The 14318-nt window shown below is 31.4% G+C and overlaps 2 protein-coding genes across 4 annotated transcripts; one reads left to right on the forward strand and one right to left on the reverse strand.

Annotated features, from left to right (window-relative positions):
• Positions 1–4112: 4112 nt before the first annotated feature.
• On the forward strand, positions 4113–7216 carry LOC107929605 (abscisic acid receptor PYL8). Its single transcript, XM_016861089.2, has 3 exons — positions 4113–4833; positions 5780–5995; positions 6713–7216. The coding sequence occupies exons 1-3, from the start codon at positions 4693–4695 to the stop codon at positions 6926–6928; spliced, it is 573 nt and encodes a 190-aa protein (XP_016716578.1). The 5' UTR covers positions 4113–4692; the 3' UTR covers positions 6929–7216.
• A 1333-nt stretch (positions 7217–8549) lies between these two features.
• Positions 8550–13670, reverse strand: LOC107929595 (polypyrimidine tract-binding protein homolog 2). 3 transcript variants are annotated; one of them, XM_041083670.1, is made up of 11 exons: positions 13514–13670; positions 13140–13353; positions 12838–13047; positions 11287–11349; positions 11125–11198; positions 10701–10796; positions 10323–10380; positions 9918–10022; positions 9736–9817; positions 9346–9458; positions 8550–9192 (listed from the first exon to the last, which is right to left on the reverse strand). In XM_041083670.1, the coding sequence occupies exons 2-11, from the start codon at positions 13323–13325 to the stop codon at positions 8863–8865; spliced, it is 1317 nt and encodes a 438-aa protein (XP_040939604.1). In that variant the 5' UTR covers positions 13326–13353; positions 13514–13670; the 3' UTR covers positions 8550–8862. The 3 variants fall into 3 exon arrangements, with proteins under 3 accessions (XP_040939604.1, XP_016716563.2, XP_016716562.2); XM_016861074.2 differs by having other exon boundaries at positions 13140–13380; positions 13514–13644; XM_016861073.2 differs by having other exon boundaries at positions 13140–13571.
• Positions 13671–14318: the final 648 nt, after the last annotated feature.

Raw genomic sequence — 14318 nt, forward strand, 5'->3', positions numbered from 1 at the left:
TTTTCATCTGAATCTTTATGCTTTTAATAAATTCCATAAAGGTAAAATAGTTAAAAATGGACCTCTTTATAGTTTATACATGCATGAATATTGTCGAAATCATTTTTATTTTAAAAAACGGAGGTCGATTTTAAAACGAAAATGGAGTCGCCACCAATCCTTTTTGTTTAGGTGTGATCGGGTCACCTTGTGATCGATCATTTTAATAAAGCATTTTGATTTATTAAAATAACATTTTTGGTCTACGAAAAACTAGAAAACGGATTCGGAAGTCAGTTGCGCGCGAGGAAGGATTAGTACCCTCGCAACGCCCAAAATTAGTACCGTATTGATCAATTAATGTCCTAATGTTGAAAATTTGAAAAAAAAATTAAAATACAATTCCTTTAAAACGTTTGGATAACTTCAATTGGATATTAAAATTCTCTCGCCTAAAAGGAATAAAATATCATATCCAGCATGATAGGACACAACATTTCAAACCCTCGATACAAGATCATCTTATAATTTTTAAAACTCATGCATTTAAAATTTGAAAAGGATATTTGGCTATCTAGTCAAACGGTAAGTCGAAACCCAGCACGATTGGGCACGATTTCTCGAATTTTCAAACACAAAATATTGCCTCGTTTTAATTTAAGACAACATGGACGGAATTTCAAAAGGATATTCAGTTATTCGGTTGAACGAAAAATCGAAAACCAGTATGATTGGGCACGATTTCTTGAATTTCCAAACATGAAAAACTTTCTTATTTTTTAGAAATCCTTATATCAAATACAAAATGTCATATCCAGTGAGTTAGGACACAACACATCGAATTCCTGAGAATAAGCTTTTATTTGAAACTTATACGTTTTGATTGAAAAATGGTACCCGGTTACTTAGATTCAACAAGGAAAATTGGAACCCAGTAAGTTAGGACACAATCTTCTCGAAGATGCCAAATATCGAATATTGCCTTATTTTGAAAAAAACTTTCGAATAAAAAGAAACAATTAAACGAAAAGCTTTTTTATTTTAAACAATAATTTGTGAGTAAAATGTCGCGCTAATAAATTACAAAACACAAATATTAAAAAAAATTCATGAAAACTAAAAGATGGACCAATTTTAAAACTAACATAGACAATCAAAAGAAATGATAACAAAATAACATAGTTAATAACGCAAATAATAATAATACATTAATAAAAAAATAATACGTTAATAATAATCTTAATGGTAAAAATAGAAAATAATATATATATATGAGGATGATGAAAGTATGTAAGAAATAATAATAAAACAATAATAGTAATAATGATCATAACAAATATAAAAAGAAAATATATAAGATAATGAAAATATAAAATTAATTAACGATAATAATAGTAATAATAGAATAATGCTAACAGTAACTATAAACATAGTAATAACGATTAAAATAATAATAACAACAACAAAATAGAAGACAATAATAATAATATATTAATAAAAATGAAAATAATATAATAATAATAATATAGAGAAAAAAATATTATATAAGAAGATATAAATAAATGATAAAATAAAGTAAAGGTATATAAGGTTTTTAAGTAAATAAATAAATAGAATGAAAATATAATATTAGTAGTAATAACAGTACAAAACTATTTAATATAGTACCATGATGATAATAATAATAATAATAATAATAAAATAATAAAAATAACAATATGTTATTAATAATAATAATAAATAAATAATGGTAATAAATATATAAAATAATAGTAACAGTAATAAAATAAATATAATATAATAAATATAATAATAATAATAACAATATTTAAAAATAACACTCTCCCCCTCCCTTCTAAATTCGGCCATCGGTCCGGCCTTGCTCCGGTCACCGGACCCCCACGAGCCGCCGTCGGCGCCACTGTACACGGCAGCCAGACTTAAAAAAAAACCCTTTTTCGGTAATTCTAAAATGGGTAAGCTTCTTCCCTTTATTTTTACTTCCGTGTAAAAAACAAAATAAAATTGAAAGGAAAACAATAAACAAACAAATAACTTAAAACGAGAATAGACAAAGAAACTTCTTTTACTTTGATCTTTGATTCATCTCCAAATAAACCCCTTTTTACAATAGTTTTGAATGGCTTTTATAGCCAAATCTTACAAGTGATTGCCTTCTTCCATGGTGGCAAGTGGGGTGATAGAGTTAGTGATCGGTTTAGTGGGGTGTTAATTGGATGGTTGGTGTGCTGGGCTCTACTTGTTGGACCCGGGCAAAATTTGAGCTCTACAAATATGATTCGAAAAAATAATTAAAACACAAGATAGAATGTAATAGAATACAAAAATTAATGCTAATGCCACATAATTATATTAACACTTTAAAATTTGTAATATGGATTATTTATATATCAAAATTTATATGAATTGTAAGTTGCTTTTTTATTTAAAAAAACACGTATGAATATAAAATTTTTAAATATTATTGATATTTTTCATATTCATTTTATAATTTATATTTAAAATTCGAGATAACTCTTTTTAATAATATTGTTTCTAAAATTTAAATTATTATATTACTGTTATTGAAAATGAGTTCAAGAAATTTTAATTAAATTTTATTGGCTTTTAGAGCAAGTGAAAAGTTAAACTAATGGCTAAACGATACTTAATACATTCTTTAAATTTTATTAATTTAAAATTGGTTTTTGGATCACGTTGCTGAAGTTTTCCAAACAATTTCAAAAATATTCATTAGTTTAGGTATGAAAGAAAATCCAGCACAACTTAAACGTTTCCACGTATATATATTTAGATGGATGGTGAGGTAAAGTGCAGTATGTTTAACTTACTTTTAGTTCATGTTACAGTATTGTTATAATTATTTTTACACTAATCACAAGTAAATACGCCGTCCATCCAAACTCATCATTAATAATATCGTGACATTATAAATGTGAAGTCCACATTGTCTCAAAATGATACATAATCAATATAGAAAACCATAAGTCCGTGGTTTGAATACATGATTGGTAAGTTGAATAAAGCGAGATTCGGACATAAAGAGTTTACCCAGTTTCAATGTTCATGATAAATTTAACTCTTTTATGTTATCTCCTTTTTAAACTAGAAGATATCACAATTAGCTATGAGACAATCATTACAATTGACAATAAATTGAAATCGATAATATCTCAAAACTGTAGTGTCCACAAGAAATTAGAACCTTTATGGGATTACATATACTCACTACTACAATAGGTGCATTACATAATTCAACGTGAACATCGTCCAACGAAACACTTTACTTGGGGAACAATGATATAAACTCCAATAACTGTATCTAATATTTATTTACACTAATATTTGTTTATTGTTTTATCCTTGGAAAAAAAAATTTAGAAATTTTATTATAATTATTAATTAAGCATGTGTAAATTTAAATATAATAATTATAATTATTTTTAAACTTATGAATTTGTTAGATATATATTTATCTATATTTGGAATTTATGTTCTATACATTTCAAACATATAATTATATTGAATTTTAATTATTTGTATATGATAATAAATTAACTTTATGTTTCCAAAGAAAATTTTAAATTAACTAAAGATATTAATAAATATAGTATTTTGTAGAATAACTTAAAATACTATATCATATCAATCAACATTGGTATGAAGAAAATTTTCAATCAAGATAGAAAATGTTGAATAAATCAGATTTATTTTTAATAATAATATATATTTTTAGACACTAATAAAATTTTATTTTATTACTACTTGTATTTTTATAATATTTAATAATTATTAAATTAAATTAAAAGATATTCGTTAGCTATATTTTTCTTTAAATATGTTATAATAATAATTATAACAAATTTCTAAAAGCAAACAATTTTTTAGGTACAAAATGCAGATTTTATTTTTAATCAAATAATTAAAAACAAAAAAAAAAATCTAAATCAATATTAAGGGCTAAAGTTAAAATGTAAATTTCCTCCACAAATTTTTCAGAAGTGTGAAAGCAAAAATAAATAAAGCAAGAAGGTCAAAAATGACATTTAATAATTTTTTTGGCAGTACGACCTAAATAAATGAGGACTTTTTGGTACACAAATAAATGAGGATGGACCATAAATAACCGACATTTTCCCAAAAAACCATTCAAATATTAAAGTCTCCATTTTTATCATTTTAAAACCAAAGATCCAATTAACCAATGATTTATTAAATTGAAAATGTTAATTAAAAGGGCAAAGCGAAATTTTGTTTTTATAAATATCAGATAAATCTAGAATTCCAAAGAATGGCAATTCTCGTAATAAAACCCTTAGCCGGATGTCAAATCCAAGAGCTGAACCAGTAATATATATATATATATATTTTAAATTGAAGCTTTTTAATTGGATTTTTATTTTATTATTATTTCAGGTGATGAGATGGGTGATAGAGAGGCTTAGAGGTAGAAGAGGCAACGTAGCTTCTCTCTTTTTATTGCGGTGACTCACAAGGTTTTCTTTTTATTGAGATAAACCGTGTTAAAACGATTTCTAGAAGCTTCGTCGGAGAGATTCAGTCCGGTTGATGATCGGAGCTCCGGTTACCGTCGGAGGAGACGAGTTAGAGCGTTTATTTGTTGTTTGTTGCTGTTTCCTAAGAGGAAAACGAGTTTTTTTTTTATATGGTAAATAAGGAGAAGAGAGGAAAATGAATGGGCATAGCAACGGATTCGGTAGTGTGGCGGCGGTTGCGGCGGCTGAGTATATAAGGAGACATCATCTGCATGAGATAGGAGAGAATCAGTGTAGTTCAACTCTTGTTAAACACATCAAAGCTCCTGTTCCTCTCGTAACTTTCTTTTTCTTTCTTTTTTCTATTTAGATCTATTTGAGAGATTTCATTGTGCTCTCTCTTTTTGTTAGCGTCATAGACTTCTCCTTTTTTTTTGTGATTATTTTGCATGTTTGCTTATTGAGATTGTTTTTCAGTGTTTGACTTTTTTTTTTGGTCCTCCACAAGGATTAATCTCGATCTATGGTGGTTTTCTTTAGTAGAAACCTTTGAATGTTTTGATTGAATTCGTTATATTTGGTTTTGCTGGTTTATGTTTAACAAAAAAACATTTTGCATAATTTTTGAACTAGTAAAACATTAATTTTGAAGGTCTTACATTGAAATTTTTATCGACAGAGATCATTTTGATTCACTTTAACAACTCAAAACTTACATTAAAGGTGTTTTGCTCATTTGAATTTTTAAACAGTTTTTGATTTGGTCACATTGCCATGGTTTTCTCCATTTCTTTATATAGAAACAATGAGTTATGTATGATCTAATTGAATTAAATGGAACTTATCTTGTTGGCTATTTAATTTCCTAGAAATGGGAATAACGTGAGTATATGTTCCAAATCTTTATTTCCTTTCCTTTCTCCATTTTTGCACCTACCTTAAGAATGGTTTATTCAATGGCCGAAGAAAGAGGAAAGATCGATAACTAAGTCGATATTTTGATAATGTAGAAATAATGCCCTCCTCTGGAACCGTAGAGCTTTTTTCTTGGTACAAACAAAGCTTACATTACATTCAAAGTGGAGGAAGGGGTTTTTCGGGGATCAAAACTTGAACCCGCATACATGTTTTGACTAGACTAGTAGCTTGTTGGTAGAACTGTTGAGCTTGATTCTTATTTTTACGAATTTTTAATCTATCACCTTGGTTGAATCTCTTTTCTTTTTCCAGGATTTGCCTAGTCTTTTATGAAACTTGTATTGCTTTGTCTTTTTATTTTACAGGTTTGGTCTTTGGTGAGGAGATTCGACCAACCTCAGAAGTATAAACCCTTTGTCAGCAGGTGTATTGCACAGGGAAACCTCGAGATTGGAAGTCTTAGAGAAGTTTATGTCAAGTCGGGACTTCCGGCTACTACAAGTACTGAAAGATTGGAACTCCTTGATGATAATGAGCATATCCTCAGCATCAGGATTGTTTGTGGTGATCACAGACTTAAGGTAGAAAACTAGAAATTCGTTTTGTTTTTCTCCATTTACATTTGATATCATCTATCTCTTCCATTTAAAATCTTTTTGTTCTTAAAACAAAGCAATTTAAGTGCGTTTGCTTGTAGCTTAAGATTCATGAAAGTATTCTTGTTACTCAATTGTGGACAATATCTTTTTCCCTTCAATATTGAAAATCCAAGAAGTAAGATTCTGCAGTTAAATCTGTTTTCTTGAATGTTTGGTACAAAAGTTGTAAAAGTACCATGAAGGCCCTGTATTAGGAGTCAGATTGTATTTTACTCCACTACTAAAAAAATTGGGTAAATTAATCAAAGAGCAAACTGACTTTTATGTTAAAAATTTCATCCATTTTTACAGTTAAAAATTGGTCTTTATATATCAACATGAGGGGTACATGGCACATCACATGTCATTATTTGGTTATACGTCAGTTTTTAATAGTACAAATGGATGAAATTTTAGACCGAAAGGAACAATTTGCTATTTGATTTAACATACAATAACTAATTTGTCTATTTTTTGAGTAAATTGTGTAAAATGTGATCTGGTTCCTTGCATAGGCCTACTTGATATTTTTACCCACAAAAAGTTCATTAGTTGGTAAGTCATGGTCACGAAGTTCAACTTTTTAAGGTAGCGGTTGTAAAATGAAAATCAAGGCCCTGATTGATGTCTTTGACCTTAATTTTTAAAAATTTCATACAGAACTACTCTTCAATCATTTCACTCCATCCGGAGATCATCAACGGAAGACCGGGGACATTAGTGATCGAATCCTTTGTGGTGGATGTCCCTGAAGGGAACACACAAGACGAGACATGCTACTTTGTTGAAGCTTTGATCAAGTGCAATCTCAAATCACTCGCGGACATCTCGGAGGGGCTAGCCATCCAAGACCGGACTGAACCCATTGATCTATGAAAGTTGGGAACGGAGGAGATATAAAAATAAGGTGGTGGCTGTAATTGCCATGGATGAAGCTTCAAAGGCTTTTTCATATACGGAAGGGCTTTAAGGATGGACTGGCAATTGTGGGTGTTCCCATCTTCTACACTATTAACTCAAAGCTGCATCATTGTACCGTGTCATTGGGTCTGTCATGTTTTATTTGAACTTAATGTGTTGGATTTCCTGTCTGTAGTAGATGAACCACATTTGTTATAAACTTTTATTCTATTGGAGGTTTAAAAAGAAAAGACCACTTGATCCTTTGCTGATTTAGAAGTTTCTATCAGGACGAAAAATGGGAGATAAGGTTGATGTAATTAAGAGTGTACTAATAATATTGTTATGTATCATAATCAATCCATTTAAAAATTTCAGCTTGCTTGGACTGCATACCATATTTTAGTTAAAACATTATTATTATGCCTAGTAAAATTTTTAATTTTTTTAGAAATTTTAGTTAAGCTTTTGAAAAGTTCTAATTAGATCCTTCAAAACTTTTGAAATTTTTTATAAACCCTTCAGAATCTTTAAAATTCTTTTAAGTGAACACCCCCAGAACTTAATGGCACAGTCGAAGCTGGTGGTGGTACGCGACCCTAGCCTGACATTCGCATAATCCCGGGAGTCATTTGCGGCATCGAGGCCCGTGGAATATAAGGGTTATGATGATTACTTATCTGTATTGACACCGATTGCCGGAACAGCTGAGGCTCCACATCCAGCCGAGGGTTGTGGAGGTATCATAAGTTGCTCTATCATGTCTCCTTGGCAGCAATAGCTGTCTGGACATCTGCAAAATCAAATCCTATAAGTGGCTTTCCATATGTAATCCAAGCATCAATGACTACATGCAATAAGAGCGTTGTTACTTATTTTTGGGATTAAAATTGCATTGGGAAAGATTTCATAATTGTCACTCCGGAATTAGATAAAAAGGTTAAAATAATACATGGTTTCACAGTTACTCCAAAAAATATGTGTAGACGGTTTCTGTGTTTGGTAGCAAGCCAATGTTATAAAAAGACTGAACCAAAACCACATTGATTAGTTTTTGTTTTAGTTTGATGAACTAATTTTTTGAAACATGTTAAAAATACCAAATAATTTATACATTCGTCATACTAACTCTATCACTATAGATAAGCAACCTATTTATCAAAAACAATAACAATAAACTAAAGCTAGTTGCATCATAAAATAAAACAAAACAAAAACTAAAGGTAGCTGCATCCAACAATTACTTGTGCAATAAATAACACTACCTACCACCATAAATGATCTTTTTTCATTTTGCTACAATATTATTGGTTGAACTGAAAATCTATCATAAAAACAAATTAGCTCACAAATTAAAACGAATCAGTTGAACTTCTGGTGATTAAACCACTTAAATCAAAATTTAATAATTCATTTAATTTAAATCATGACCGACACCGAAAACATTTCATTCAGAACCCTTTTATTAAATATTAATGGCCAAAAAGATAAACCTTTAATAATATCTCAATTTTTGTTTCATTTCCCATTGGCGAAAATCGTTCCATCTCGGCCATGCACAATAAAAACTTAGATAATAAAGAAATAATGATCAAAATTAGTTTTTAAAAAACCGAAATATGATTGAAATTGAACTAAACACCGGTTCAATCAGTCCGCTTGTTTCAACCGTGATTTAAAAGCCTAATAAATAAAAATAAAAACCGGTTCACTCTCTCTCACTCACTCCTCGATATTCCAAAACTTAAGAAGCTAAAAATGTCGTCTAAAATGAGTGATTACCATGCCCCCCATTCAATATCTATATAAAACTCGAGAAGCAACCACTCATGTAGCAACTGAGGCCACCCCCAATTTTTTTATATGGTTTTTCATACTTGATAGATAGATAGATAGATAGATAGATGCTATTACATATGAGTGGGTCTGAAAGGAGGTATGCCACCCTGGCCTGGCATTTGCATCATTCCCTGAGTCATTTGCGGCATTGAGGCTGGTGGTATGTAAGGATTATGATTATTCATCATAGGTTGGGGCATCAGTGGAACAGCCGATGACCCCCATCCAGCTGAAGGTTGTGGAGGCATTGTAGGTTGTTGTTGTTGTCTACCCGGAGCGTATTGTGTCCCATTGTATTGATGACCCATTGTTTGAACTGGTTGTTGCCCCAGAACTGAAGGCTGTGGGTTCACCATAGCAGGATTAGGGATTGTATAATCCCTGCTCCTATCGTTATTGACCTGTAAAGAATAGACCAACCGCATAATGCAACTTTGGGACCAAACAAAACCGACAGTATAATGCAACCATAGTTGGATTCTGCCTCCCAGCTAAACTATTGCATTAAAGCAAACGATTTAGATAACAACTCGTAAACTGTATTGTCCAATTACCTTTATACTAAGATCGGTGTGACGTGAATACGAGAGATGAAGTTTACAAAACCCTCCATCGTATATGCAGTGCCCTTCTAATGCCTCCTTGGCAACAATAGCTGTCTGAACATCTGCAAAGCATGGAACCGTTAATACTTGAATTCAAGGGACAGCGAATATAAAGTGTCCAATCTCTTCCATATGTTCTTGGCTTTAATATAAAAATAATAATCAATAATGTATTAGGCCATAAATGGCTATTATGGATTTGTTAGAATAAGAAGGCTTAGTCTAAAAGTAACCTTTCAGCACTAGTGAGAGATTCTCGACAATGGGCCATCTTGATGGAAAAGTAACCAAATTCTGAGGCCTAATTTAAGACTAGAAATAAACATGTTCGAACATTACCAGGGTACTGAATTAGAGCCTGCAGGGCACCATTCTTATCAAACATGGCAATCTTTTGAACAGGGCCAAAAGCAGAGAAGACCTGAACATTATAACAAGACAGAAAGAAATCAATAGATAATCGGTATGAATTCAGGTACTAAACAGTCCAACAAAAGCCACTTTCAGTAAATTGTAAATACCATGTGCAGCACATCCAAGGTAACAGCATATTGCATGTTCTCAATAGATGCAAGTAAAACATTACTTTCAGGTTCTAGCTTTTTCCCATCAACACCCAAATTGAACTGCAATGGTGACAAACAAACGAATCTCATTAAGAACCAAATTAGTAAACAAACGGTATAGAGCCCGCATATTAATACAGAAAAATTATTTATTTCACGGTAGATATACAAGTTAACGAGAGTTGAATCTCAATGAATGTGACACCATGCATGAGAAAAAATTAAACATTTTATGAAATTTGTCAAGTTGGTTGTGCTAAAACTAATGCACTGTGCCCTTAGAAACAGCACCTAGTAAATAGCAATATTACAATTCTTTCAGCAGTTAAGAAATTCAATTGCAAATAGCATGTTCTTTACCTGGTTACTTCCATCTATAGCAGAAGGAGCAACAGGAAGATAGGGATTGGTATAGTCCCTGAAAATAAAAACCAATTTGTTTAATTTCTATACAACAGCAAAGAGATGTGCAGCAGCCAGTAAATGGCATTACAACAAAAGGGATGTCAGAAGTTTAGATTATTAAAAAAAAAAAAAAACTATACAACAGCGAAGAGATGGGAAGCAGCCAGTAAATGGCATTGCAACAAAAGGGATGTCCAGAAGTTTAGATTATTTAAATAAAAAAAAACTAACTGTGAAGAAATCACTGATGCATAAGCAAAATAAGTAACAATTAGTAATTGAATATGATACATATGATCATGATCGGATGAGAAGAGTAGACATCAGGAATACCTGCTCCTGTGGCTCTGAAATTTCACACTCAAATCTGTATGAGCAGAATATGTGATCCTAAGCGTACAAGGAGATATGTTTTCAGAAAGCAGATACCTGGAACCCAGGAAAAGGTCAGTAGATCATCATAAAAGAAAATAAAGTCACATAAGAACAACATAAGCGGCAATATTAAAAGCTTTGCTTGTGGAGTTAAGACTGTTACTATAAGAACTATACTTTATTTCTACATGGTGAATTTTCTATACACTATCTCAAGGACTTAAAGATGGCAAACAACAGGAAATGTTGCAATATTTGTCAGACACTGTCGTCAAAAGATTTTGGGCGTGATATACTTATGTGTTCAATTGCACCACAATAAAGCTATATGTTGAAATATGTGTTCAATAGACTTATGTCTAACAATTAATGCAACAGTCACCTAGGGATGATTCGTCCATCCAAGGCATTTTTTGCAGATGTGGCTGTTTCTGCATCTGAAAACTGCACCAATGCCTGTACAAAAGAAAACATAGAACAAGCTTATTTTCAAAGGCTCAAGCAAACAAATCAATCTAGGAAGAAGGAGATTTAATTCATTGACCTGAAATCCAGCTGTCTTCTCAAAGGTAGTAATCTTATGCACAAATCCAAAAGCTGAAAATACCTGCATTATTAACTCCTTTAGAAAGATGAATGGAAAATAAATCAAGTAAAAGGACTCCAAAAAGTCATTACAACCTAGAATTTCCACTAACAAATCTGCCAGAAAATAAGGAATGGAGATAACTTCAACATACCAGGTCTTAAGCATCGAGACAGAAATAATAGAACATATTAACAGAATACAACTTAACAATTGCAGTGATGCATTTCAGATTTTCTAATGATGTTAACAAAAATTAGAGAACATGTAAAATCTATGATTTTGCCGAAGTACTAGAATGAAGTAACGCATAAAAAGAAAAAGGATGAAAAAATTGACCTATATGTGCTAAGAATCCTCAAATCTTCAAAAAAAAAAAACAAACGAAAGCTACACTTCAGGCTGCTCAAATTTCAATTTTATCAAGTATTATGAGATAAATAACTGTGCCATCTTCTGAGAAAAAATCAGATACAATCACTATTCTTTTAAGGGTAAAACATAAAGCTTTAGTTGCTACAAGTAAATTGAAGCGAAGTAAACTACAAATGCAGGAACTATGAAGATTATACTTTGTAGATTACATTGTTCCCTAAGAAAAATAACTACTGTTCTCTAGTAGAATAGTATCAATGAAAATTACTAGCTTACTTCCCAAAAGCAGATATAGTTGTCTAGATCTTAGAGAAAAACATTTAGATTGTAACAATTAGTCCCTTAAACCATTGCTATGTGATTTCACAACTACATTAACAACTACAAATAGTGTTTAATTCCAAAATAGAAAGAGATAAGTACAATTGCATGAGCACAGAAGGAACAGAGGGGTTTTTCATCTTCACAGGATTGATTAGCCACTCATTCAATCTTAAATAACAGGCATCAGCAAACAAAAAATAATGCTTATAACATTAATGAATGGCTACTAAATCAGGAATCAGAAGTACCCATGCCCAACACTAGCACCTCACTTAAAGTTGCCATGGAATCAGAGCTTGTTTGGTACCATGGCTTCAGCTGAGTGCAAAGACGAACTAAGGCACTCAATTAGACTACCCTGCTCACACGCACTAGCGAAAATTTTGGCACTCAAGAAAGCTAGCATCTATTTTATGGCACAAATATATAATACAGATCATATAAAGCATCAAAAAAGTCCGAGGGAGCTTGATGCACATGAAAGAAGAAATGAAAAAGAAAAACACCCTAAAAGGTAGGAATTGGAGGTAAGTAAGGAAGAGTAGGGAAGAGAGGTAGTGTTAAGGAAAGGAGAAAGGAGACAAACACACATGTGCTCTTTCTCCGGATGCACTAAGCTGCCATTGGAGATAATTCCCTTGACATGATCCTGCTAATTCATTCATATTCATGTCAAAACAACAGAAAGCTTTTTCTTTCTATAGAGCATGACAAAAGCCACACAAATCCTAGTAATTACATAAACTCAGATCAAACCTAGAAATTCTTAACCCAAAAAGGAAAGCAAGAAAGACCAAAGATCTTCCTTACCAGATGCAAAACATCAATGGAAACAAGCCGCGCATCTTGACCTTCGATTGTTACCAAAAGAACATTTCCGGCGATATCCGCCGTGGTTTTGTTGTTTACAATCTCTTGCCTGTTAGAATATTGTAGGTAGACCGTTTTGCCCCTAACTTGAGCAGGCTCCGAAGATGAAGCATAATATGATATCATAGCAATAGCCTGATTCAAATCAGCCTAAAAAACGATAAACAAAAAAAGAGAGCAATTACTAACATTCTTGACAAAATAGGATGAAATTTGAAGAGAAGAAAACAGATTAAACTCACAAATTCTATGAAAGCTTGATTTCGATTGGCGCCAACATTGCATTTGGTATTAACGACCTTACCAAATGGCTTCCCCAGCTCAATCAGCTCTTCCTCCGTACACTCCCATGGCAAGTTTCTTAAATGCAGCACCTTCGACGGTGGTTGAGTGTAGCGGAACTGCGGCTGACTTGATACCGATGCCATTCCGTTCAGCACAACCCCTATGAAAAATCTTCGCCGAAAAAAGACAATCAAAACCCTAAATGCTCAAAATCCAAAAAAAAAAAAGAAATACAAAACGTTAAAGTTCTCATATCAGATCGAAACATATATCTTTATAAATAGCTGAAAATCAGCCCATGTACGGGGTAATTAAAAGAACATAAATTAACCTGAAAAATTTTGAAGAGATAACCCGTCAGAATTTCTTAATAATTATTATATTAGGGTTTCGCAGAGAAAAATGAATTACTGTTATTGTTTTTTTTAATCACGCGGTTAACGTTTGGGACTTACTCTGGCGCCGGATAAGTGTATTGTGCACCCCCCGGTGACGTTAGCAAACAAGGGAAAAGTTAATTTGACGGAACGGGCGCACTTTAGCAGGGAAATATCTATACCTATTCCTTCTTAAAATATTTCTGTTTGAGTTAAATCCTAAGTTAATTTGGGTATCAATTTAATTTTACAAAATTATAATTTTTTTGTTCTATTTTGAATGGATTAATTTTTAATATTAATTTTATATTTTTTATATATTGTATTAATTTTTTTCGTTAAATATTTATACAACTTATTGATTTATATTTAAATTCTGAACATAGATTAGAAAATTTAAATTATGTAATATTATTTCTGGTATTTTATAATCAGTGTTGTTTATTTTGACAAAATTTTTTATAACCCCTTTAATTTTTATATTTTTATAATTTAATTTAAAATCTTATTATAATTATTTTTTGTTTTGCCTATTTCATAGTTTTAATCTTGATTTTTTTTATTACGATCAAAGTTTATATTATAATTTAGTTTTAAGTGTTCTCTTTAATGCTTTGTGGCTGTGATTAGCCATATTGTATCACTGACATTTGTCTTGTAATTGTCAATGTAGAATGAGTTCTAAAAGGCACATTCTTTGTCACTAAACACTTTATACATATAAAAAATTTCAATTTTCTTATGACAATGATTAACATA

This window comes from Gossypium hirsutum, chromosome A12, assembly GCF_007990345.1.
Source record: "Gossypium hirsutum isolate 1008001.06 chromosome A12, Gossypium_hirsutum_v2.1, whole genome shotgun sequence".
NCBI classification, from domain to species: Eukaryota; Viridiplantae; Streptophyta; class Magnoliopsida; order Malvales; family Malvaceae; genus Gossypium; species Gossypium hirsutum.

Bases quoted from the DNA above. Each gene is read 5' to 3' on its own strand.
- LOC107929605 (XM_016861089.2), top strand. From the start codon at position 4,693: ATGAATGGGCATAGCAACGGATTCGGTAGTGTGGCGGCGGTTGCGGCG. The intron at 4,834-5,779 runs GTAACTTTCTTT...TTTATTTTACAG, and splicing joins TCAAAGCTCCTGTTCCTCTC to GTTTGGTCTTTGGTGAGGAG. The intron at 5,996-6,712 runs GTAGAAAACTAG...AATTTCATACAG, and splicing joins GTGGTGATCACAGACTTAAG to AACTACTCTTCAATCATTTC.
- LOC107929595 (XM_041083670.1), bottom strand. From the start codon at position 13,325: ATGGCATCGGTATCAAGTCAGCCGCAGTTCCGCTACACTCAACCACCG. The intron at 13,048-13,139 runs GTGAGTTTAATC...ATCGTTTTTTAG, and splicing joins ATCAAGCTTTCATAGAATTT to GCTGATTTGAATCAGGCTAT. The intron at 10,381-10,700 runs GTATTCCTGATG...TTTTATTTTCAG, and splicing joins TTTCAGAGCCACAGGAGCAG to GGACTATACCAATCCCTATC.